The following is a 24594-nucleotide window of genomic DNA, read 5'->3' as shown; positions in this document are numbered from 1 at the left end:
GGCAGGACCTGAACTCAAGTCTTATAACCTAAGTCTAGTGCCCTTTCTACTATACCATGCTGTCTCTAAATGAACCTAGACTGTAAATTCACTGAAGCTCTAGTTCCTGGCATAGTTTTAGCAGATTTGAAAATTGTCCTCCTATAACCATGGTAAAATCTGACACAGTAACACCAGTGCTCACTTAGGGGACTAAACCCACCCTAAATTGGTCACTGAACACATTTAATAGGGTTGTGTGAGTCCCTGAGTAGGGAACTGACTTAGTAATACTAAGAGCCAGCATATGATAGATACCATTTTGCCATCCTTCCTTGAGTTTTACCCTCCTTTTCTTTAGTTTTGCATCATTTCACTTTTTTTTCTGGATAATTTATCAGTGCCACATTTGGGGGTCACCTTTTCCATTGTCTAGTTTGTATTGTTCTTTGCTACAGATGCCTTACCATTGCCCACCCTGATTTGAGAAGCCTCTTTCCTCAGTACTTGAACCAAATTCTTTTCTATATTTGTTGTTAGATTCATTTTAGGGGCAGACTCAGATTAAATGGCCTGTTTCTGAGGGAACTCAAAGTTATATTTTTGCCTTCTCTCAATCAGTCAAATTAACTATTTTTTTTTAAATGACACCTAAGTGCCAAGCATTATCTGTAGTTCCAGAAACAGTCCTTAAAAGGAACTTGCATGTATCTAATGGGGAAAACAAAAAGAATAAATGAGGCAAAAGAAATAATAAATAGTGGAGGTAGGGGGACAGTTTTTTTTCTACTACCTCCTGTGTAATTTTGGCACTATGTTAAGCGCTTTGCAAATATTGACTCACTTTATCTTTACAAAACCCTGGGAAGTGGGTGCTATCAATATGTAGGCAAGACTGATAGGATCATTGAAGAAGAGTTGAATGGGACCTTAGAGTCCGTCTAGTCCAGCCCCCCTCGTTGTACAGAAGTAGAGACTAGAGCCCCAAGTACTTGCCATGACCTTAAAAGGAAGTCTCCAGTGAAGTACCCCATGGTCTGTATTTGCACCTCTGCCATTTAAAATTTTTTATCACTGACTTGGAAAACAATCAGTGGTTTATTAAATGATTGTTGTTTGCCAGGCACAATGCTAGGCCTAGGCTTGGGATACAAAGAATGAAACGATCCCTATATTTTTAGTGGAAACAAATATGTATATGAATGTACATGCCTAGTAACCATAAATAGAATAGATTCTAGTGAGAGAAGGTATTAGCACTTGGGGGAGGGGCATCAGGAGAGGTTTCATGTAGAAAGTATTCCTTGAGCTGTAATTTGAATGAAGAGATGGATTATATAGGTAAGAATTGAGAAGGGAATGTGTTCTGGGCATAAAGATACTGTGTTGTATGTGAGGAACAGGGAAAAGGCCAGTTTGGAAGGCTGGCAGAATATGAGGTAAGGAAGAATGTGCTTTGGGGCTGGAAGGATAGTCTGGGCACAGATTGTGGAAGAGCAGATAGACTGTAGGGGAATGACAAGATCAGGCCTCATTTTGGCAGCTATGTGGAGGCCAAATTTAGAGTGGGGAGAGAGGCTTGAGACAGGGAGACCAATTAGGAGGCTGTTGGAATTAGCCAAGTGAGAAGCAAGTGTGTAAGTAGAGAAATAATTGTAATGATAGCAAGCATTTGGATTGTGTCTACTCTGTGTCATGTACTATGCTGAGACCTTGCAAATGATTTCATTTTATCCTCCTCATAAACCTTGAAAGGTATAGGTGCTGTTATCCCCATTTTACAGATGAGGAAACTGAAGGTTAAGTGGTTCTGTGTTGGACAGATTTGAGTTTAAGATCTCTCTGATATGTCCAGTCTGAAACATCTAATTGAGGCGTTTGAATGTAGGCCTAAAGCTTAGGGGATTAACTTGGGTTTGTTATATAGATCTCTAAGTCATATGCAAGAGCTGGATAATTAAACCCAGAGGAGCCAATGAAGTCACCAAGAGAGAAAAGGGGGCCTAGGACAAAGCCCTGAGACATATCTTAGATATTCCCCAGGTAGAGGGCAGAATAAAGATGATAAAGCAGCAGAGGAAACTGAGGAGCGGACTCAGGTCACGGAACCAAGAGATGGCAGCATCACAAAAAGATTGTCCAGGAACAGGATGCTCAGGGTGTCAAATGCGACATAGCTCAAGTGGGATGAGCGCTGAGAAAAGACAGGTGATGAAGAGAGCGGGTTTGGTTTTGTGATGAGGTAGAATAAAAGTACAGAGTGTGAGAAAGGACAGCTTGTTTGGGCTACTTGGGGTGCTCTGGAAGTCTTCTGTCTCTGCCCTCTCAGAGAGGAAAGAGTGCAGGTAAAAATGCAAGAGCTACTTGTAATACCCAGTCTTCATAAGCCTGTCAATTGAACACATTTCTCTCCAAACAGTTGTATAGAAAGTGAGGACTATTAAGCTACTGAGCTGTGTAGGAGAAAAGAGGGGGAGCTTTTTGATTTCTGGTCTTATCATGGAATCAAAATTGGAAGGGGCATTATAGGCAATTTATTATAATCATAACATTGCAGGCCACTATTTGGTGTGAAACAAGTAATACCAATGAGCAAAACTGCATTCATTCATTCCCAAAATAATTCAATAAGTACTTCCTATGTGTCTGGCCCTCATAGTATTCCTTTGTCATTCTCAGTGTTAACCTTTCTGGTTCAGTTCTTTCTTTATCCCCTTGCTTAAAACTTGATTACTGCAACAAGGCAGCTAACTACCAGACCTCCTAACTGCCTACTTTACTGTCTCTCATCAGAAGGGAGAAATTTTTTTCTCACCTGTAGCCTGGTGCTTTGAAACCAGGTTTTGAGGTTCCTCTCATTTTGATTTTAAGAGGCAGTGTGACATCTAATGGATAGAGTATTGGACTTGAAGTCAGAAGTACTTGGAATCAAATCCTTCCTCAATATTTATATTTTCTGGGCAAATCGCTTAGCCTGCCTGACCTTCATTTCCTCATCTCTTAATGGAGTTGGCACAGTGGATAGAGTGCCAGGCCTGGCATAAGGAAGACTCATCTTCTTGGTTTCAAATTTGCCTTCAAATACTTAGCTGTGTGACCCCAGGTAAGTCACTTAACCCTGTTTGCCTCAGTTTCCTCATCTGTAAAATGAGCTGGAGAAGGAAATGGCAAACCAGTATCTTTGCCAAGAAAACTTCACAGAGTTAGATACAACTAAAAATGACTGAATAAAATAAAACAAAAGTGGGTTTAGTAATTTTTGTGTTACCTGCCTCATAAGGTTGTTGTGAGGAAATTACAATGTATTATAATTACATTAGCTTTGTATTTCCTGAGTCACTCTGGTCTCACTTTCCAAGCTTTGTACTACAAACATGAATGGTGGGTATAAAAGCCTCCTGTATAACATTGATTACTGAGAGACTAGTGTATTAGAGCTAGAAGGAATCTTAATCCACCTAGTCCAACACCTTTATTTTATAAAAGGGAAGCAGAAGACTCAGGAGGTTAGGTTAGTTAGGCAAGCCAGAATGAGAACCCTGGTTAGGTCATCCACATGCTCTCCTGCATGGTCACATTTCCTTTTTCATTATCTCCCAAGAGGATGACATAGACTTAGTGTATCTTATTTTCACTGGTGCATTTGGCCATCATTTTATCATTGTGAGCTTATATGATAATGTAATTAGAGGGACTTGGAGCTCATTGAATGACCCAACAACAGTAATTAATGTCTGGCACCTCAGAGGGAACTCCCTATTGTTGTCCCATTGGGTTCTGAAGGCAAGACAAAAACCAAATGTTTATGCAAAATCCAGAAGCCATTATGCTTTTTCTATTTTAAAATTCTAATTTCAGGGGCAGCTAAGTGGTGGCAGTATATAGAGCACCAGCCCTGGAGTCAGGAGGACCAGACTTCAGATTCAGCCTCAGACACTTAATACTTACTGTGTGACCTTCAGCAAGTCACTTAATCCTAAATTCCCTGCCTCCCCCCTTCCAAAAAAAAATTCTGATTTCAGGCTTTTCAAGTTTTGTTGACTTTTCAAAAATTAATTTATACCCTACTACTTTGCAATCCTTTTCCCCCTAAAAAGCAGGTATTATGTAATTATTTAATTTCTTAGATGATTATAGGTGTTTTACTTCTCTCATTCCTGCATTTTCTTTCCTCTTTTGCTTGAAATGCTTTTCTGTTTTAGGCTCTGTGTTAGGGAACTGCAGTATCTGTCCTTCAAAATACTTAGAATGTCTGGGTTCTCCTTTAAGCCCTGAATAGTCTTGTGCCTTCCCTTTTAGAAGCCTTTATATTGGCAAGTGCTCAAGAGCTAAAGATCATTTCCTCTCTCTTCTTGTGTTCTGATTCTTCAGGCCCATTTCCTAGTGTCTTTGATACCAGAAACTTGGTTCTTTTTCTCCCTGTAATCCCTGACCTTCTTTGAGGCTCTGTTGAAGCTACTAGGGACAGAAGGTGGTCAACACAGTGAGGCTCAGTTGTGGTGGGTTAGAAGTGGGGATGGAAAACGGAGATTATGAGGTCATAGCACCTACTTCCCAACATGGTTGCAAAGATAAGAATACTTGTGAATCACTTCACAAACCTAAAAGTTAATTTTTATTATAGGGTGGTGTATCTACCTAACACCTTTGCTATGTATAACATGTATGAATTCCTAAATTGTGTGTATATAGTATCAAGAAAAGTTGATTTGGTTATATGTTCTGGGAAAATTATGAGAAACTTTTACAATGGAATTAACTGTAAATGAGTACACATATATCAGTCTTTTGATGTCTTATCTCTAATTACCAACTTATAATCTATAGTACCAGTTTTAGACTCTAAAGGATAGATATCAGATCTGTGATTCCATTAGTATATGGAATTCCGTGTTTAGGAAACTGAAACCCAGTGCATATATCAGCATCTTCTCTGCATCTTAGAGAATTGTGGGGAGCAAGCGCTGAGAAATAAGTGACTTTTCCCAGGATCACACAGTTGGTATGTGTCAGAGGTAGGACGTGGAGCTGAGAAGACCTGTATTTAAAACCAGCTTTCTAGCTTCTACACATGCTGCCTATCTCAGATGGACTTGTATAAATTTTATATGACTTCGAATATACTCAGCCTTCAAGTATTAGCTTCTGTGAGTACAAAGGATGGGTGGTGTATACAAGAACATTATATTCAGGTTTTGTTTTGAAAATGAAAATGAACCTCTTCCCTGGCTTGTATTTCCTACTTCTGTTTGTAGATGAGTGCTAAAGCACTATACCCCTGGTACTTGATTTTCTAAGTTAAACTGGGGGAGAGGGTAGATTATTTTTAAATTTTGTGCTATAGTCCTCTTATTCTTAGGTTCTCTTTCAAGAATTTATTGAAAGCCACTGAGTACATAGAGTGGGTATACAGTGTCGGTTTCACATTTCAGACCTGAAGTTTGTACTCCTGCTGGAAAGCTGTGGCTAGTATACTTCTTTAATTTATTAAGGTTCTTAATTATTCATCTATTAATGTTTGGAGTATTAGAAAATAAAAAACATTGTAATACAACCTCTTAATATTTGTTACTACTGAATTACATATACCAAATATAATTTTGCTTGTTTTAGGATCCTGATGGCGAACATGCCAGGAGAGCAATGCAAAAGGTGATGGCTACAACTGGTGGGATGGGTATGGGACCAGGTGGCCCAGGAATGATTAATATCCCACCCAGTATCCTAAATAATCCTAACATCCCAAATGAGATTATCCATGCATTACAGGCCGGAAGACTTGGAAGCACAGTATTTGTAGCAAATGTAAGTAAAACAGCAATATTTTAAAATGCAAAGTTTGGATGTTATGAATTATTAATATGTTGCAGTTCGTAGAACAAAGGTTATTCAAGTACTAAAGAACTGGGGGAAAGAAAGATATACAGGATTAAGGAAAATCAGGCACCTTAGTGTTAAATGTTTGATTCTTGTTGCTAATGATATTTGTGTATCAATTCTGGACAAAACAGAGATAAGACAGAAATAGTGTAGATTAATAGATTGTAGGAAAGAAAAGGGATGTCCTGGCCTTTGGTTTGGTTTGGCTTTTTAACAATTTCTGTTGGGATCAGTGAAGTCTATAAAATATAATAATGTTTCTCAGAATATTCCACAATACTAGAAAATCTGTGCCTGGCATTTCATTCTCGCTCCATCTCCCAATATCACAAAGGAAGGAGGGCTAGGACTGAGAAGAAGACATGAGAATGACCAAGGGTCAATTTATGTCTTTGCCTGAGTCCTGGTCTTCTCTGCTTTGATAGTACAGTCCTGTACTATCAATGGTTGGTTCTCAATGGTATCAATGAATGGTTCTCCAACTCTGGGGTAAATGATGTACATAGGGCCATGAGGCCTTTTTTCCTGTCCCATCTCCCCACTTCTAGCTTTCTTCAGAAATCAACCATTGTTCATTGAACTGAAAATATTTCAAATCATTTGAACTTACAGTTAGGGATAATTTGGGTCTTTTAGTATGGGAACTTGTCCATATCAAGGTAATGGAAATTCTATGATTGGATGGGAGGCTTGGAGAGGAAAAACTAGTATATAAGGAGGATCTTGCAGGAGGCTCACTGTTACTGGAAAATACAAGGAGGACCAGCAAAGGACGAGGGCATGATCTTTAGACTTTGTGATAGAGTAGAAAGAATTCTGAACTTGGAGTCCCAGGGCCTGGGTTTGGATGACAACTCTGCCACCTCTCCCTCAGTGGATCTTGGGCAAGTTACTTCATCTGTACAATGAGGGGATTGGTCTAAATGGTCTCTGAGAGGCATCTGTATAACATATGGAGTAAGTAACATACATGTGACTGATTATTATCTTTACAAAAGAGTTGACAAATGGCAATGTAATTCTTCTCCATGCCCACTTACCCTTGTATTGAGCTGCTTGGGCACTAACCCCCATCCTGCTTCTGACCTTTATGGAGCAGAAATAGAATTTGCAGAAAAGGCTTTAGGCTCTTTGATCTTAGGGTAAATGGTAAGCCCTGTGTCTGATCTTTTACCAGCTTCCAAATTCCTCATATTTTGCCCTCTTTTCTATCAAAATAGCCTAAATCTGAAATATAGATATCTGTTTTAGGCTTTTATCTTCATCTCAAAGTACAAAGGGAAAAGAGAATGGTATATAGGGAAGGGATTTGCAAATGGGGTTGTCCTTTTATTCCTTTTCCTCTGTGTTACCAGCAAATTTTATTTGTCAAATTAAAAAAAATTTAATAGGGTTATGTGCCAGTTTTCCATGGTGAGAAGTCTTGCTTTAGAAGCAACTGGTCAGGAAAATAAACTAATTTTCCACTCCATGTCAATTAAATCTCCCCTCACTCCCCCATATCTTTCTTTCTTGTCTCTTCCTCTATTCTCCCACAAAAAAAAAAAAAAAAGCCTAGGAGAAGGAAGGACTCTCAGGACTTGGGGTGTGTTCTTGAATTCCAGCCATAGATCCTTAACTCCAGGCAACAGAAGCAACTGACAGAAAAGCTGAAGATTGGGAACTGGTCCTAAATTGGAGCTCAGAATGTACTTCTAAAATGTTGTTGCATGTATTTTGTTCTCCTTTGGGCTAAATAAGCTCTTCTGGGTTGCTGTGGAAATCCAACAACCTTCCTAGGGCAGTAACTGAAAGTAGAAGTTTTGAGCAAACAAAACTTATTTTTAAGGATAGGGCTTACCTGTTCTTAGTGTATTGGTATTGGTGCTACCTTTTAGGATAATATTCTTGATAATCTTTTTTGTTTGGGTCACACAGAGGACCCTAATAGCAATTTTTAAAAAGCAGGAGATGCCGATAGCTAATATGGAAACATTTTGCATGATTTCACATGTATAATCAGTATATTTCTTGCCTTCTAAAGGGGCTGGAAGGAGAGACTCTGGAAATCAAATTCTTAAAAAATTAAATGTCAAGAAATTTTTTTATGTAATTGGAAAATATTTGACAAAACAGTAAAATATTTTTTAAAATGGGAGGTGCAAAGGTTCTGTACTCTTAGTTAATCTTCAGAAGTATAATTTTCAGGGGCAGCTAGGTGTCACAGTGAGTAAAGCTCTGGCCCCAGAGTCAGGAGGACCCGAGTTCGGTTCCGACCTCAGACACTTAATACCCACACTCACAAAAAAAACTAGCCGTGTAACCTTGGGCAAGTTACTTTACCCCAATTGCCCTCCAAAAGGCAAAAAAAAAGTATAATTTTCTACAATTTGGATGCAGGGCAAACATTTATAAGTAAATAACTGTGCCAGTATTGGAAATTTAAGATCAATGAATGGCAGAAAAGGAAAAAAGCAGGTGAGGGCCATGTTTAACTTTTAGATCATTGTATCTGGAATTCCAAAAGTGTGTTTTATAGCAATCGGGATGTACAAGGTAGCTTCCTCCCAAAAAACTGTGGTAGATTATGTTGAAGTGCATGCCATGAGGCATCTCTACCCTTCAAAAATGACATTGCAGTTGCTTTAGTCTTCTTACCCTTTTTTCCTAACATATGCTCCAACAAGTATTGTATCCTGTTTATGCAGTAAAAACTCCTTGTAAATATTTCATGATATACAGAGTCCTTTCCTTTTCAGCTGGATTATAAAGTTGGCTGGAAGAAACTGAAGGAAGTGTTCTGTATGGCTGGCGTAGTGGTTAGAGCAGACATTCTTGAAGATAAAGACGGGAAAAGTCGTGGAATCGGCACTGTTACTTTTGAACAGTCAATTGAAGCAGTTCAGGCTATATGTATCCTTTTGAATCTGTATCATTACCATCCTAATGATTAAACAGGTTGGGGCAGGGGAGGGCGGGGACAGTTACCATGTCATTATATTTTACCTCAATTTGAAAAGTCCTTTGTCATCAAATAGGCTGAGGAAGGTTGATATGTAATGAGCCTGGATTTTGTTGTTGTTTTGCCTGATTTGTCTCCATATTTTCTTTCTATTTTTATTGACAACTTTCACCTACAGTCTTTAATTTCCTTGTTTGCATTAATGTATTGCATCTCTTCCCAGAGAATGATGCAAAAATACACAGAAAGTCTGATGTTATATTTATGCTCCTTCACTTTTATGGAAAAGTGGGAGAACAAAAAGGAGAGTAATTTTTACACAGGGTTGGACCTGATGACATCTCCATTCACTGTGTAATTGCCAATAATTCTGAAATTTCGAATACCTATTACAATTTACTAAAAACATTGAACCTCAGTGCTTTTTCCACAGAAAATGTGATGTTGGAGAGAGTTTGAAACCTGCTGTGGACACTTTTTACTAGTTTTGTGACATGGACTATTGCTGTGGTTTCTCCAGCCCTGTTTTCTCACTTGTAAAATGGGCATAAAGCCTGTTGTAGTACCAGACCTCCCTCTACAAGGGTGGAAATTTGAAATCGCTATACAAATGTTAATTCTGATGACATTATTACACATAATAGGATCCATTGTGGATTAAATAGACTTTATGTTCCTTAAAATCTCTGTATGCTTGATGAGCATTTTATTTAAATAAAACCATTTTAAAAAAACTAAAACTTAACCAAATATCAATACTAAATTTGCTTATTAGTAACTATAATGAATGAATTTCAACACTTAAGTATCATCATAATTCTTCAGTAACTAGATGTGTCCAGGTTTCATTGTTCATTCTTATTCACATTTCCTACGATATAGTTGTATTTAATACACATTCTGTTTTGATTTTTTTTTCACTTTGCATTGTAACAGTCTTTACAGGTAGAAATTCTTTGTTCTTCATACTTGGCTGTCTTGATTTACATTGTTTACATTAGTGTACCACAGTATATTTATTGAACTGTATTTCTTTTGAAATGGCTCACATTTTTGTATGTGGATCTACTTAGTCCAGGATTCACCTTGAAGACCCATGACCCTTGTGGCCACTGTGCCATGGTTGAGTAAAAGTGAAGAAGATTGAAAAAAAAAATAAGTTATGTGTATGCAACAGTGTGATGATGGTGCTCACGATTAGCTTGAACATATTTGAAAATAAATCACATAGGTCTTTTTAGTAGTTTGAGATCTCTGATTTGAAAAATAGCAAATAGATAGCCTTAACTAATATATCAGCAATGTTCAATGGCCAGATGCTGTTTGACAGACCAATGCATGTGAAGATGGTAAGTTTAACACAAGGCTTTCTCCATTATATATACTTCTTTAGATTGCAGAATCATGAAATTTGGGAATTAGAAGGTACCACAGCAGTCATCTAGTCTCATACATGAAAGAAATCCTCCTATGACATACCTGACAAATAGTCATTTAGCTTTAACATAAAGACCTCCAAGGAGAGGGAACTTGGCACACCTCTCAGTAGCCTGTTTCACTTTCAGCTCTTGTTAGGAAATGTGCAGCTCTTGTTAGGAAATTTTGTGGGTTTTTTTATTTTTTAATAACAAGCCTGCAATCCTGATTGTCTGCCAGCATAGTCTCCTCATGCTCCTGATTTTACCTTCTTGGGTCAAAGAGAATATATTGCCTTTCTTCCACATGAGAAACCTTTATATACTTAAAGATAGTTTTCATGGCTTCCTTAAGTTTTCTCTCCTCTAAGCTAAATAAGCTATTTTCCTTCAGCTGATTCTCTTATGACATGAACTCAAGGCCCTTCATTATTCTGGTGTCCAAAATTAAACATAATACTCCATATAAAGTCTTAATGGCAGCAGAATACAGTGGAACTCATTCACTCCTCTTCCTGGAAGCTTAAGTCACTTCTTAATTCAGACTGAGATTTGCATTGGTTTTCAATATGCTAAAACCTCTACATCCTTTTGAGAACAGCTATCTGTCCTTTTCTCTCCCATCTTAAATTTGTGGAGTGGTGCTAATTTGTACCCAAGTGTAAGACTTTTACATTTATTCTTATGGAATGTCATTTTAATTCTGCACAGTACTCAAACCTATCAAGATCCTTTTGGATTCTGTTAGCGTGCTAATCATCCATCCCACCTTTATTATAGCTGTAAATTTGATACAAATAGAATTTATGCTTTTATCCATCCAGGTTCTATATTAAAATGTCAAATGTGCCTGGGATATTCAGCTGGAGACCTTCTGTTGAACCATTAGCAATCAACATCTATCCAATTTTTACTCTTTCAATATTACTGTCTAATCCAGTAGTAATCTAGATAATGGAACAGTTTATAAAGAAGTAGCTAAAGGTCTTAATGCATGCTAAGAACCTTTTGAGCTTGTGAAATTGATGTTATTTTTTTAAACCATCTATGGCAGCTTAAATTTGCACTTCATTGGTAAAATTTTTCTGTTATCTATTGTAGGTAGGAAGTGGTGTGTTGTATAGGTAGTTACTGTATACGTATAAATTCCTGATTTATAATGGGTTGGATTACAGTAAAGTATAAAACTAATATATTAAATGTGATTGAATCTTAATTTCAAATTATGCTTTATGATCATCACAGATGTTCGTTTTTATTGCTAGTTGTCAAAAGTGCCAGTTATTAAAACAGTTTAGATGAATAGGAGACAAGATAGTGAGCCAGTTAATGCAGTTGTCTTTAAAATAAACCACTATTGTTATATTAGAGATATATTCACAGGAGGGGAAAACAAAGTTGTTTAGGTCAAAAGATAGAACTTATTCTTATTGAAACATGTTCCCTTAGTCCCTCTGACAATATTTAATGATTTGTAGATTATTTCAACAGATACTTAATCTTTGATTTCCACCTTCCACATAGCATTTCTGGACTACTCCCCCAGTTCTCATTTAGGGACATCTGCTCGAGGGGTACAAGTTCAAGTTATATTTGCCTAAACCAAAAACAAATGCTTTAAAGACAAAAATGTTTTATCATCTGCTGTCACTTGATTCTGTGCCTTTGGCGTGGATAGATAGATGAGGGTTGGTTGCCTGTTCAACAAAAAAAAAACCAATGTTTCCCCAAATGTGGCTTATCATGCTCTTAAGTATCGCAGTGGTGCCTCAGGCAGGGACACTGTTCTCCATCTAAGTTTTATTGTCTTGTTACAAAAGCTACAAGGACTCCCAGTCAAGACCCTGTTGTGGTGGCGGCACTTCTTTTTTATTGTCTTTCTCTGCCATCTTTCTCCAGAAAGCCTTCCTTTGCATTTAGGACTTTACAAATTCATATACTTGGACAGTTAGTTTAAGATTGTTCACTTCTGGAAAAGGTTTAGGAGCTTTTGATGGAACCTAACATATTGGGACTGTTGCCTTTGAAGAAGCAAATGAAGGGCTGAACTAAGTTCTGAATGAATGTCATAATGTCATAATGTGCTTTATTACCCTTTCAAATAGCTTTTATTTGTCAGTTAAGTATGGCATTTTCTTAGTACCTTGGGAAGAATGATTTCCTTGAAGGCATCCATTAAGAAAATTAACAGACATATAAGGCTTTGTCAAGAAAAATTTTTCAATTTTCTTAACAGAAAATTGACGTATTTATAATAGAAGCCTTAAAGGCTTGAAATATTCTGGCTTTTGAAGGTTCAGTACAGGAGAAAGTCAGAATTCAAGACAATTCTTCAGTTAGAAGTTGACTTCTTAATGTTGCTGAAATTCCAAATAACCTTCTTTCAGAGCAAAATTGTCTTCATAATTATTGCATTCAGTAAACTTGTATAGCTAATTTTGATCAGGTTGATACTGTGTTTTCTCCTGTGCATGAGAAAGATAAATTCTTCTTTTTTTTCCCATTTAGGATGAGAGGGCCCTGCCAAAGGGTGACTTTTTCCCTCCTGAACGTCCTCAACAACTTCCTCGTAAGTCTCAATTCCATGGCTCTTATTTATTTTGAATCTTTAGAAGTAGATAGATCTCTGATGAAAAGACCACTGATGTGAAAATTGTGTGTGGGCACACGTATTTAGCAAGCACTTTTTGTCTTACACTGATTTTCAGGGTATGAAATAAGTATAAATTCAGCAATTTGTAACAATTTCCATTTCTATTGAAAGGCTTAAGACTTTGCCAAGTGCCTTTCATAAAGTAATGAGGTGTGGTCATTGTAGGTGTGCCCCCTGTTACAGATAAGGAAACAGATAATGGCTTACGGTTACTTGACCACTCTACTCATGTAGCTGTGGATACTCATAAATAATACACTGTCTTTGGCCTTAGTTTTATATGTCAATCAGTGAGTAGCTCTCTGAACTTTTGAGTCACAAAAACTTGAATCGAAATCTGACTTCATACACTTAATAAATTTGTTGTGACCCTAGACATCTCACTTCACCTCTGTTTCCTTCAGTTTCTGCATCTCTAAAATGTGAATAATAGCTCACAGGGAGGTTGTGGGGATCAAATGAGATGATTTTTTGTAAAGCTGTGCAAAAAACCATAGACTTATGTAAATGCTAGCTTTTATCATCATAAGTATAGCAGAGAAGTGATCAGAACTAGATTAGATGGATTATTATCAGGAATACTGTTGAGGATTTCTCTATTGGCTGGTCCCTAGAAACTCTTAAAGAGTGATTCTCAGATAAATAGAAATTATTTTTTTTCTTTAAGGTAGAAAATGGACTAGATAAGGGAACCTCAACTTAATGGCCTCAATCTGCTCAGAGTAGGATACAGTCTTCGAAGAGGAAGGATATTTTCAAGATGTTCTCCAATTCTTATTTTTTGCTGAGTAATTTAATAAATCAGTTAAATAGAATTAGACTAATCTTACTCCCACTCCCATCCCCTCTTCATGCCATATATTTTCACATCTTTACAGTTTAACATTATTTAATTAGCTTTGGGCATATGATATAGTGGTATAGCCAGAGTGTTAAATTGGGAGTTAAGGAACCTAGGTTTGAATCTTGCCTACTGCTAGTGATCATGGGCCAGTCACTTAATTCTTTGGAACTTAAATTTCCTCATCTGCATAATGGGGATAATGATACTTTGACTACTTACCCTCATAGGTTTATAGTGAAAAAGGTGTTTTATAAGCCATTTAATTATCCTTCCATAGTGAAATGCTTAACTTGACTTTCAAAATTATAAGAAATAATGTAAGCTTCCTTTGGAAACCGTTTGTTAATATAGAAGCTGACTCGTTTTCATCCTCAGCTGGTGCAGAATGTGATATTGAACTTGATAATAGGATATTGGTCCCAGGGAACTCATTAATCTTGTGCTCTCCTGTTTTCATTGACTGTTTATTTGCCTTGCCAAGTCCATAACCAGGTGTTGACTTGAGTCTAGAGTCCTGTGTGATTTGGGACCATGAAACCATAGAGATCAACTCTTTGTGTTACTTGATTAAGGAATAATAGAAACAGCTAGGCTGCTGGCAACCAGATTGGCTTGCAAGAAGGATCTTTCCATGAATATTTCTTCTAGAATTTTTTTCTCTAGTCTTAACCTAATTAGCCTTGATTTCAACTCTTAAGGTACCGTGCAAAACATAGCACAGCGTTGGACATCCCTGCAGCCCAACAGTGTATACTATATAGAGATCTGAAGCCTACTAAGCTGTAAATATATTCTGGCCTGGCTGTATTTGGTAATAGCTTTCTAGGTAACTGCTTTAGGAAAAGAATTGCATTGTTATTCCGTTGTTATTACCCTTCATATCAGGTAGTGTTGTGTAGCCATTGACTCTCAGTCAATATTATTAACCTGCCAATGTGGATAGTTCTTAGTGCATTGTTCATTTATATGACCTTTCCAGCTCTTAAGAGTCTGTAATGACTAACTTCCTAGGCCAGTTCATAGAAGCTTATGGTGTTCCTGAGATATAGACATATATTTATAACATAGCATTATGCATTTCCATTGAGTACTTTATCCCTAGGTTTGAATTGGAGGAAGAGAATGGTCTGAGTAGAAACTCCTGGACCACCAGTAATTTCCTTTAGGTTTTTCCTAATATGTAATTATTATAGATCAGTCACTTTTGAGTTCTAAATTGGAGTGCAAAAGTCGGTTATAGATCATATACATCTGGATACTTGATAATTCTAGGCAAGGCACTTGACTGTTTCAAACAAGGGAACAAAAGGAAGGTTATGGAGGATCTTCCCAAACCCGTACTTATAAATATATGTATTGAAGACACCTGTAACTTAGCATTTTGGGATAAGAAGTATGACTGGTATTATAGATTCTAGGTAACAAAATGGATTTGTTTCTAGAGACTTCTTACATGTGAAAATTGATACCTGTGACCTATCTCTCTTCCCTTCAGATGGACTTGGTGGCATTGGCATGGGGCTAGGACCAGGAGGACAGCCCATTGATGCTAATCATCTGAATAAAGGCATAGGAATGGGCAACATAGGACCCGCAGGTAAGGACAGTTCACCTTATTCCATTCTACTGACTGTACTGAAAAGAAGCATGATTTCCTTTAGAGGATAGTGAAAGTAAATATATTGAACAATATGTGCCTCACATTTTTATAGAAAATGATTTTTTAAAGTGATTTCATTATTTTGGTTTTATTCTTAAAACAATCCTAAAATAGGTAGGAAAGTTGATTCAACATATTTATTAAAAGCATTTAGTATGTGATTGACTGTGATACCTGACAAACAAATACAAAAGAAAAAATGGACCCTTTCCTTGTGGAGTTGGTCATTTAGTTATTTCTTCCGTTTGGCAGATGAAGAAACTGATTCAGATAGTTTGTCTTGTTTAGGTCATACCATGGTAGAGCCAGGCCTGGATTTCATGACGTGACCCCTATAATTGCTTGAATTTCCTTGTTACCAGAGGTTCGTTGCTAAGAAAACCCTCCCAAAATAAACAGGGTTGTAAGAGCTACTAGTACATTTTTTTTTTAAGTCAGATCATTTTGGTGATGTGTACATGAACCATTTGATTTTGGTTTCATTTTAAAGACTACCCTTAAAAGGTAGGCACACAGCTTACAACTAGAAATAATTCCTGACCTCAAAGAGAAAAAAATAAAAATCATAAAAAGTCAAAACCTGAAAGACTTAGCAGTTTGGTGCCCTTTAGTGTTGGAACAAACAGCCCTATGAAATACCAATAGCTTTTGAGCCATGGTGGTCATAACTGTTTTATTGGGGAAAAGTGGTTATGCTTAGATTCTTTTTTCTTTTTTGGATGGGGGAAGGCAGGGCAATTGGGGTTACGTGACTTGTCCAAGGTCACATTGCTAATTTTTGTGTTAAGTGTCTGAGGTTGGATTTGAACTCAGGTCCACTGAGCCACCTAGACACCCCCTTAGATTCATTTAAGAAGAAAGAAAAGTATGTGATAACATTGTTGAAAGAATTTTATTATTAATTTTGGAGAACAAGGAAAATCAATATGTGAAGTAGTTTCATTGCATTCTATAAGCCTAGTCTTGTGGTGTCGATGCTGAAGTGTTAATAATGTTATGAAGAAATGCTTTGGTTTTAAGATTTTTTTTGGTCTTCCCCACTTTAACTTCCTGAGCCTCGTATTCAATTTTTTGTTATCAAAGATAGCAACTTTTGGCAGTTGAAAAGCTGTATTTTATAAATTGACTTAAAATGGGACAAGTATAACACCCATATATATTGACTCATATCTGGTCCAGTGGTATCAGTCTGGGACCATCATAATTGAGAAATCTTGTGTCTTTTCAACTTCTCAATTGTTTAGCAACATGATAAAGTATAAGAAAGAGCTCCTATGTTTGTGACCTTAGTGCTTGTGTGAATACATAAGTAACATATCAAATGTGCACGTGATATGGAATCCAGGAGGGATAGCCAGTATGTTGGATGACAAAATCAGGGTCTTAACAAAAACTGGACAGGCTAGATGGAGTAATGGGCTGAATGATGTTTTCTTTATTATCCACTTGATGGAGCCATGTTTTATGACTTTTTGTAGAAAGAGTTGTGGTTCTGAGGTCAGAGAAGACTTCTGGGTAGTTCTGATTCTTGTCATTTAATTCCTCTGAACCTTAACTTCCTTGCTTATAAACTGGCTGATTTACTTGTGGGTTGTTGAAGATTAAATGTGAAAGTACTTTGTAACAAAAGGCACTATACAAAGGGTGAGGTGGTATTGAGAATGGCATTTTCCTTTTTGTTACACTGTTACTGTTCAACTAAGATGCATCGTTTACTACTTTGATATAGTTTGTTTGCATTGAATTTTTCTTTTTAAGGAATGGGAATGGAAGGCATGGGATTTGGAATAAACAAAATGGGAGGTAAGAAATTCTTAATATAACCAGTATTTGTGTGATCTTTTATCTTCCCTCCCTTGCTCATTCTTAGCACCCTCTTGTGAATTTTTGAGTTTGAGTCTAGAAACTCTTCCCCTGCCATTAGTTCAACAGGGCCCCCTTACCCTCTGGTATGAGAACCAGTACGGTAGGTAACATGCTTGTTTCCAAAGGCACAAACACTGTGCTGGTCAGTTCCCAGCTGGAAGTATATGAAAGTGTCGTTTTCCCCAATTAGTGTCAATGGCTCCCTAGCAGTGAGATTAAAGGTTTCATTTTAATTTCAGGCATGGAGGGCCCCTTTGGTGGTGGCGGCATGGAAAACATGGGTCGGTTTGGATCTGGCATGAACATGGGCCGAATGAGTGGTGAGGATCTGGTTGCTATAGTATTTAGACTCCAGTCTTCTGTTTTGAGATGGAAGACCCAGCTTGGTGCAAAGCAGTATTTTCCCCAAAAAAACTTATTAGTAAAACCATTTTCCACTTCCACTCTGCCGCTAAACCAACAAAGGCTTTGTAAGCATAGACATACACTAGATTTGCTAAATGAATCAGGAAATGCAATGTACATTTATTTTAGATGCTTTCTTTGGTTTTCCAGGCTTAACAGGAATTTCTCAGACAATTTATAAAGCTTTCATATGGTTGTCTTAAACAGAAAAATGCCTCACATAGTCAATTTTCAGCTGAGCAGTGAATACTAAGTTCTTTCAAAGTGTCCATATTTAAAAATGAATGTGATTGGTTTAAAAGATGTATGTACAGCCTAAGTTGATTTTTCCTAGTGGAGAAGAGAAATATGAACACATTCATGGAAAGAAATTTTTTTTTTAAGTTTTTATTTTTCGAACAAAATTCCATTTTCATACAGGTGATAAATTCAAATATATTGTAGAACATAATTATCTTCCCTAAAACATGGTTTTAACTACATTGGTGGTATAAAGACGACCTTAAAAAGTAGATCTGGGAATGGGTAGCTTCTCAGTGTAAAGGCCAATGTACAGAGATTCCCACCAATGAAGTTCTTATTTCCTGGAATGTGGAGATAGTTTGAATATTTGACTTTTAAAAATCTTTTCAATCAGACTTTTTGAGCTGGCAGGAAACTTAGAGTTCATCTAGATGGACAAGGTGATAGAACCCTGGGTTTGTAGGCTAAGATCTTATCCAAACTCTGGTGCTTATTAGTTGTGTGACCTGGCAAGATTTCTGGACTTTACTGAGCCTCAATTTCTCCATCTCTAAAATGGAGGTAATATTTGCATACCTACTGGTTCTTAGGATTGAATGAGATAGTGTCTATAAAGTGCTCTCTAAAGGTTAGCTACTACCTTTTTTTTTGAGCATATGTAAGACAGTATGGCCTTTAAGAGAGCTTTGACCATTGAAAAGCTTCACAAATGTTTCTACAAAAGAAGAGATTGAGGTGAATGAAGGTGATTTATTAGTGTCTTTGTTGGCCAGTTAAGGCAAAGAAAAATAAAATTAGGGTGTGTATGTCTGCAAAGCCAACGCAGCAGAATAAATGCCAAGTATAGAACCTTTTCAATATGATTATTATAAACTTATACCCAAAATACATGTTACTTACATTTTAATATAGCTATAATTGATCTGTTATTCCTTTTTTCTAGTAAGTGACTTTAGACTTCACCTATAGGTTTAGGTAAATAAATCTGAGAAAAGCTTTTAAGGCAAGTGGAAGATGAAATGGTTAAGAATTTTTAATTCCCTTTAATATGATTAGACTGAGTGGCTGAATTGATACTAAAAACTACAACTATTCAGTGCTGAGGGATTGTCCCTCTGATTAAAATCAACTTGATTCTTAATAAGAGCACAAGAGTTGTAGGTCAAATCTTGTAACAAGGCACTCTAATGCCACCTTCTGTAATTGCTAAAAAGTCTCCAAATCTCAGAGGAAAAAAAGATAGGCTTATTTAGAGCAACATTAATTCATCAATTGTCTGCTTCTTCAGAGAGGAAATAACTAAAATTACAACTCTGTAAGAGGTAGTAACTTATTTCAGTAGTGCTGTGTCGGGTCAAGAGTGCTTTATGTACATTATTCCCATTGGTCCTTGAAACATCCCTCTAAGGGAAACAGAACCATGCATAATTATCCTCATTTTATAAATGACGAAACTGAGGTTCTGAGAAGAGAAGGTCCCATGTCTAGGAAGTAGCAAGTGGGCATTTGTACTTCCCTTTGTTGTCTCAGGTCCTTTCCTCTCTGCCATGCCCATCCTTCCAGTTGGTGGGCCACCAGGCATCCAGTCAGAAGATTGGAATTGTCCTTTGGTTTGCTGACTAGATAGCAAATCAAAAACAATTCACCTTCTCTGCCTTTGGAATATGTCTTAAATGGACAGATAACAATTCATATACTTTGGAGAGGTATTGGTGAAATGTGAGCTTCTCTGAAGAAAACTATTCAAGAAATAATGTTGAGAAAGAGAATTGCTTGTGGAAGAAATGACTATTTCATCTTGTGGTAGTTGATTCTTTGGGGAATACCCCAAAATTAAGCTGGGAACTTTGTAACCCCTAAGGTGATTCTTTCCACAGAAATGGATCGAGGAATGGGTGGAGGATTTGAGAGAGACTTTGCTCGGAATGAGATGGGAATGGCTCGGAGTTTTGGAGAACCTCTTGGAAGGGGAATGGGTAAGAAGTCATTTGAACTACCAGTTAAGAGAGGCGTTAATTCTGGTTTGGAAACAGTTTATTAGCATAATTTGAGTCTTCTAAACTAAATTGTGCCCCCTTAGTTTTGAGTATCCTAAAATTATTAAGGTATAGAGTGGTTTTTTCTCTTCTCTAACATTGTTTTAAAAACATGTGACTCCTGTGTGGTTTTAGCCTGTTATTTATGTTAATCACTATTACCATTTTTCATTGGTATCTGGAAAACAGAAAATCTACCTAGTTGTGGGCAATTCTAACATCTTAGAAAAGTTTAGCTGTCCTTTTTATGCCCTAAATGAGACTTAATTCTCAGTTCTCTTATTTCTAATTGATTTAGAAAGCCTTTGGTGTTAAACATCTTTATTTAATTCTCAAGTTAGTTGAATAACATGTTTTTGGAAATGTGACCTCATAGCACAGAAGCATTGTATGATTTTATTTTTAAACCAAATTCCTGCCTTTGGACTCCCTGTCAACATCTGATCATTTAATTGTGGTAAGGGAATTAGCCAAGGGTATAGGAGATGAGGAAGGGTTGTTCCAAAGTGTAGGTTTAAATTTAGTAAATAAAGTAGTTTATGTACATTATTGGGTAGCTAGGTAGCACAATCGATTGGGCCTAGCATAAGGAAGACTCATTCCTGGTTTCAAACCTGACCTTGGATACTTATTAGTCGTGTGACCATAGGCAGGTCACTTAACCTTGTTTGCCTCAGTTTCCTTATCTGTGAAATGAGCTGGAGAAAGGAATGGCAAACAGCTCTAGTATCTTTGCCAACAAAACCCCAAATGGGTTCACAGTCAGACAAAACTGAACAAGAACAAATCTACCTTACTTATTATTTATCTGTGTTACATATGTTATTCTTCTCATAATTAACTGTCTTTCCAACTTGCTAAAAAAGTGCTCAGGACTAGCAGAATAACAAAGTAGTTCTCTTAAACCAAGGCCTGAAAAGATTTTATTTGATAATTTAAAAGATTTCTTGGCTTATGATTTTAAGCATCTTTCCTCCCCATTTCTGCCCCCTTTCCCAAGGGATACACAGTTTTATGAAAGTTTTATCACTTTCCTTTTAAGCCAGATAGTTAAGAGTATTTCTCCATTGGCCACTCCACAATCCCTAATACTTCACTCTGTTTTTTCTTATTTTAGGTGGTGGTGGTGGCAGTGTACCAGGAATCGAGAGGATGGGCCCTGGGATTGACCGCATAGGTGGTGCTGGGATGGAAAGAATGGGTTCTGGCCTAGGCCATGGAATGGATAGAGTAGGGTCTGAGATGGAGAGAATGGGCCTTGTCATGGATCGAATGGGGTCAACTGTAGAGAGAATGGGTTCGGGAATAGAACGAATGGGTCCCCTTGGAATAGACCACATGACTACCAGCATTGAAAGGATGGGCCAAACCATGGATAGGATAGGTTCTGGTGTAGAGAGAATGGGGGCTGGCATGGGTTTCGGTATCGAGAGAATGGCTGCTCCCATAGATCGGGTTGGCTCAACTATAGAAAGGATGGGATCAGGTGTGGATCGCATGGGCACCACCATGGATCGCATGGGTCTAAGTATGGATCGTATGGTGCCTGCTGGCATGGGAACTGGCATAGATCGCATGGGCCCAGTTATGGATCGAATGTCTACTGGTTTGGACCGTATGGGTGCCAATAACATGGAGCGCATGGGGTTGGACCGTATGGGTGCCAATAACATAGAGCGCATGGGATTGGACCGTATGGGTGCCAATAACATAGAGAGAATGGGTCCCACTATGGGTCCAGCCCTAGGTTCAGGAATGGAGCGCATGGGACTTGCCATGGGAGGTAGCTTTGACAGAGCTATGGAAATGGATAGGGGAAACTTTGGAGGCAGTTTTGCAGGGTCTTTTGGAGGTGCTGGTGGCCACGTGCCTGGGGTTGCTCGAAAAGCCTGCCAGATATTTGTGAGAAATGTAAGTCTACTACCTTTTATTTTTATTCTTGTTGCCTTATCCTTTCACTGTCTCAAAACCCAGGAAACCCTCTATAATGCAGTATCATGCAGTCAAGAGGCCAGACTGACTTTATTTAGTAATATGTGTTGCATCAGAATAGTTTACAATAAATCAGATTTACTTTTAGACATAATACATTTTATTTATTTTTGGCTTTTTTGAGGGCACTTGGGGTAAAGTGACTTGCCCAAAGTCACACGGCTAGTTTTTGTGTTAAGTGTCTGAGGTCAGATTTGAACTCAGGTCCTCCTGACTCCAGGGCCGGTGCTCTACTCACTGCGCCATCTAGCCGCCCCCATCATACATTCATTACTATATAAACTACATGTAGACCAACTCATTGTTAAAATGAGATCAGTGATAAATGGTCAAGTTCACAAACTCCTGCCTTCTATAACATACCAGAATGCATCATCAGACCTGCAAATTGAATTAAATTAAGCAGTTCCACAAACAATAAAGGTCTTTCTCTGGTAGGCATTATGCCAGAGGTGGGTGGAGGGTGGAGTAGTAAGAAGAATTTTTTTTAATCTGTTAGATAAATTTTGAACTAGTGAGGTTTCATGTTGCATTCATATTTTGTGCTAGAGAAGTTACTAATTCTCGAGAGTCTCCCATCCTTGGAAAAAAAGAGACGAAAGTGTGATTCATTCTCATTTTTGGGGTCATTTTAATTTCGATTTTTTTGCTTTCAGTTTTGATTGTTTTGTTCTTTCCATTTGCATTGTGTATATTTTTCTGGTTCCATTCACTTAAATTTGCATCACCAAACTTCATATAAGTTTTCAAATGCTTCTGTAAATGGGACATTTCTTACAGCACAATAATTGTGCTGTAGATGTAGTCATCCCTACCACAGAAATCTCCAGTTATTGCCCAGTTGATAGGAGTCTGCCTGTCCATAATTTTTTACTACTACAAAAAAATTGTGCTATAAATATTTTCATGTATATGTCTTTTTCAGCTATAATAGATGAGTGTTCTTCCCTTGCTTTATTTCCTGCCCACTCCCTAAGAAAAGTGTGAGGTGCACTGGGAATCCAGTAAGCTCCTCTAGTCCTTTCCGGGACATAAGCTCCTGACTCTTAATCAGATTCATGGGCATAAAGCTCCATAAGAGTTTAACAGCATAGCAATGATAGTCCTATGTTCTGCCCTCCCATGTGATCTGCAGCCTGGCTTGTACCCAGTTTGTGGAGCTAGCTGTTTTATTTATTTATTTGCTTATTTATAAATATAAATTTATTTTAAAATTAATGAAGCCCTAGACTGAATAGTAGTGTACTCTCCTTTTCCTTCTTTTTAATCACTCATAGAAAGGGATAGGAAATGAGAACCTCTGCTTTACTATCTTTCTCTCCTTATATGCTTCAGAAGAATTGGCAAAACAGAATTTTGTAATTCTAGAGTTAGAAGACACTTTATTGGCCGAGTACTCCAACTTATGTCTGACAAGTTACCTTTCTACTTAAAGATAATCAATAAAAGAAACCTCTTCCTCCCTCCTATTCTCTCTCCATTGCCAGGAGAAGCTTCCATGTTAAAATCTCAGAAATCCCCTTCCTTCCTTTCACAGAACTGATAGTAAAGGAATGTTAACTAAAATAGTTCATTGGACTGTGTGCATCTTTAATCAAGAATTTCTTAGCCTCAAAATCAGTGGTATATTGACTTCTATAATCAGTATAACGTTGGAAATATTACTGAAGCACATTGAGATTTTTTGTGGGCTATACAACTGTAGTCTCTTAATTGACAGTGTGGTGGGTTTTTTCCCCCTTCAGCTCCCTTTTGACTTTACATGGAAAATGCTGAAAGACAAATTCAATGAATGTGGTAAGTGTTTAAAAATGTCAATAAGCATGTTTCCAGTTATGTGAAACCCTAGGGTTTGGGGATGAAAATAATTGTTTTGAGGGGAAATATCCGTCTGTTGCAAGAAGGTTCATGGTAGTTGAATTTTTCTGCTCTGATAGATAACTCATAGAATTTGTATAAAACACATAGTATGCACTAGAACCCTTCTCACCACTTGGTCTTATATTGCTTTTCTCTCCATCCACTAAGCACTCCCTAGTTATGCTTGCAGGAGTCCTGGTGGTATTGAGGGCCCAGCTGGCCTGATACATGCTGCCCTCCTCCTGTCACTACAACTTCTTAGCACTCAACACCTTCCTCTCCATGACAGAATTAGCTATGTAGAGTACATTTCTGTTGCCATCAGATTTGCTGGCCCTGTGTAAAAGTTGCCAGTGATTGATTACACTGGATTAACATTTTGAGGCAAATGTTTTGTTCCCTTGGCAGATGTGAAAACATCAAAATAATAAATATAAGTCTATTACCTTTTAGGGTTTTTTTTAGGATTGTCCATGCTCTCTTGTCCATGACCCCGAGGACCTCCCGTTCTTGCCGTTCTTTGTATCCCCAGCTCTTACTGCAGTGATAGGCACATAGTAGATAAGTAAATGCTTGTTGATTGACTTACTAATGTTGATTATTATTCATATTCTGGCTCATTCGGTCCTTACTCCATATCTGCTTATCAAGACTGCTTGCTTCTATCAGTAAACTTTTGCACCAGCCTTTCCTCAGTAAGCTTTTAGAATGTTCTTTCTCTTTTTGTCTTACCTTCCCCTATGAAGTTTTCCACCCATCTTGAATCATTTTTTTTTCCAATTCTTAGAGCTTAGCATGGATGACCATTATTTGGGCAAGA

The 24594-nt window shown here is 37.5% G+C and overlaps 1 protein-coding gene across 2 annotated transcripts in view; it reads left to right on the top strand.

Moving 5' to 3' along the window:
- Positions 1 to 24594, top strand: part of HNRNPM (heterogeneous nuclear ribonucleoprotein M) — a 39415-nt gene that overhangs the window by 13558 nt on the left and 1263 nt on the right. Inside the window, exons 6-15 of one of the 2 annotated variants that reach the window (XM_069097326.1) lie at positions 5593 to 5784; positions 8598 to 8751; positions 10100 to 10149; positions 12724 to 12784; positions 15208 to 15309; positions 17131 to 17175; positions 17478 to 17558; positions 19764 to 19862; positions 21040 to 21833; positions 23660 to 23711. In XM_069097326.1, the coding sequence (XP_068953427.1) occupies positions 5593 to 5784; positions 8598 to 8751; positions 10100 to 10149; positions 12724 to 12784; positions 15208 to 15309; positions 17131 to 17175; positions 17478 to 17558; positions 19764 to 19862; positions 21040 to 21833; positions 23660 to 23711 (1630 nt within the window). The remainder of the gene's footprint in view (positions 1 to 5592; positions 5785 to 8597; positions 8752 to 10099; positions 10150 to 12723; positions 12785 to 15207; positions 15310 to 17130; positions 17176 to 17477; positions 17559 to 19763; positions 19863 to 21039; positions 21834 to 23659; positions 23712 to 24594) is intronic. The other variant, XM_069097252.1, reaches the window with a different exon arrangement.

Source organism: Petaurus breviceps, unplaced genomic scaffold, assembly GCF_028583685.1.
Source record: "Petaurus breviceps papuanus isolate PSGF00001 unplaced genomic scaffold, PetGlider_PUasm1.0 103, whole genome shotgun sequence".
Lineage (NCBI taxonomy): Eukaryota > Metazoa > Chordata > Mammalia > Diprotodontia > Petauridae > Petaurus > Petaurus breviceps.
The sequence above is the reverse complement of the archived record's forward strand: the minus strand, read 5'-3'. Positions and strand labels throughout refer to the sequence as shown.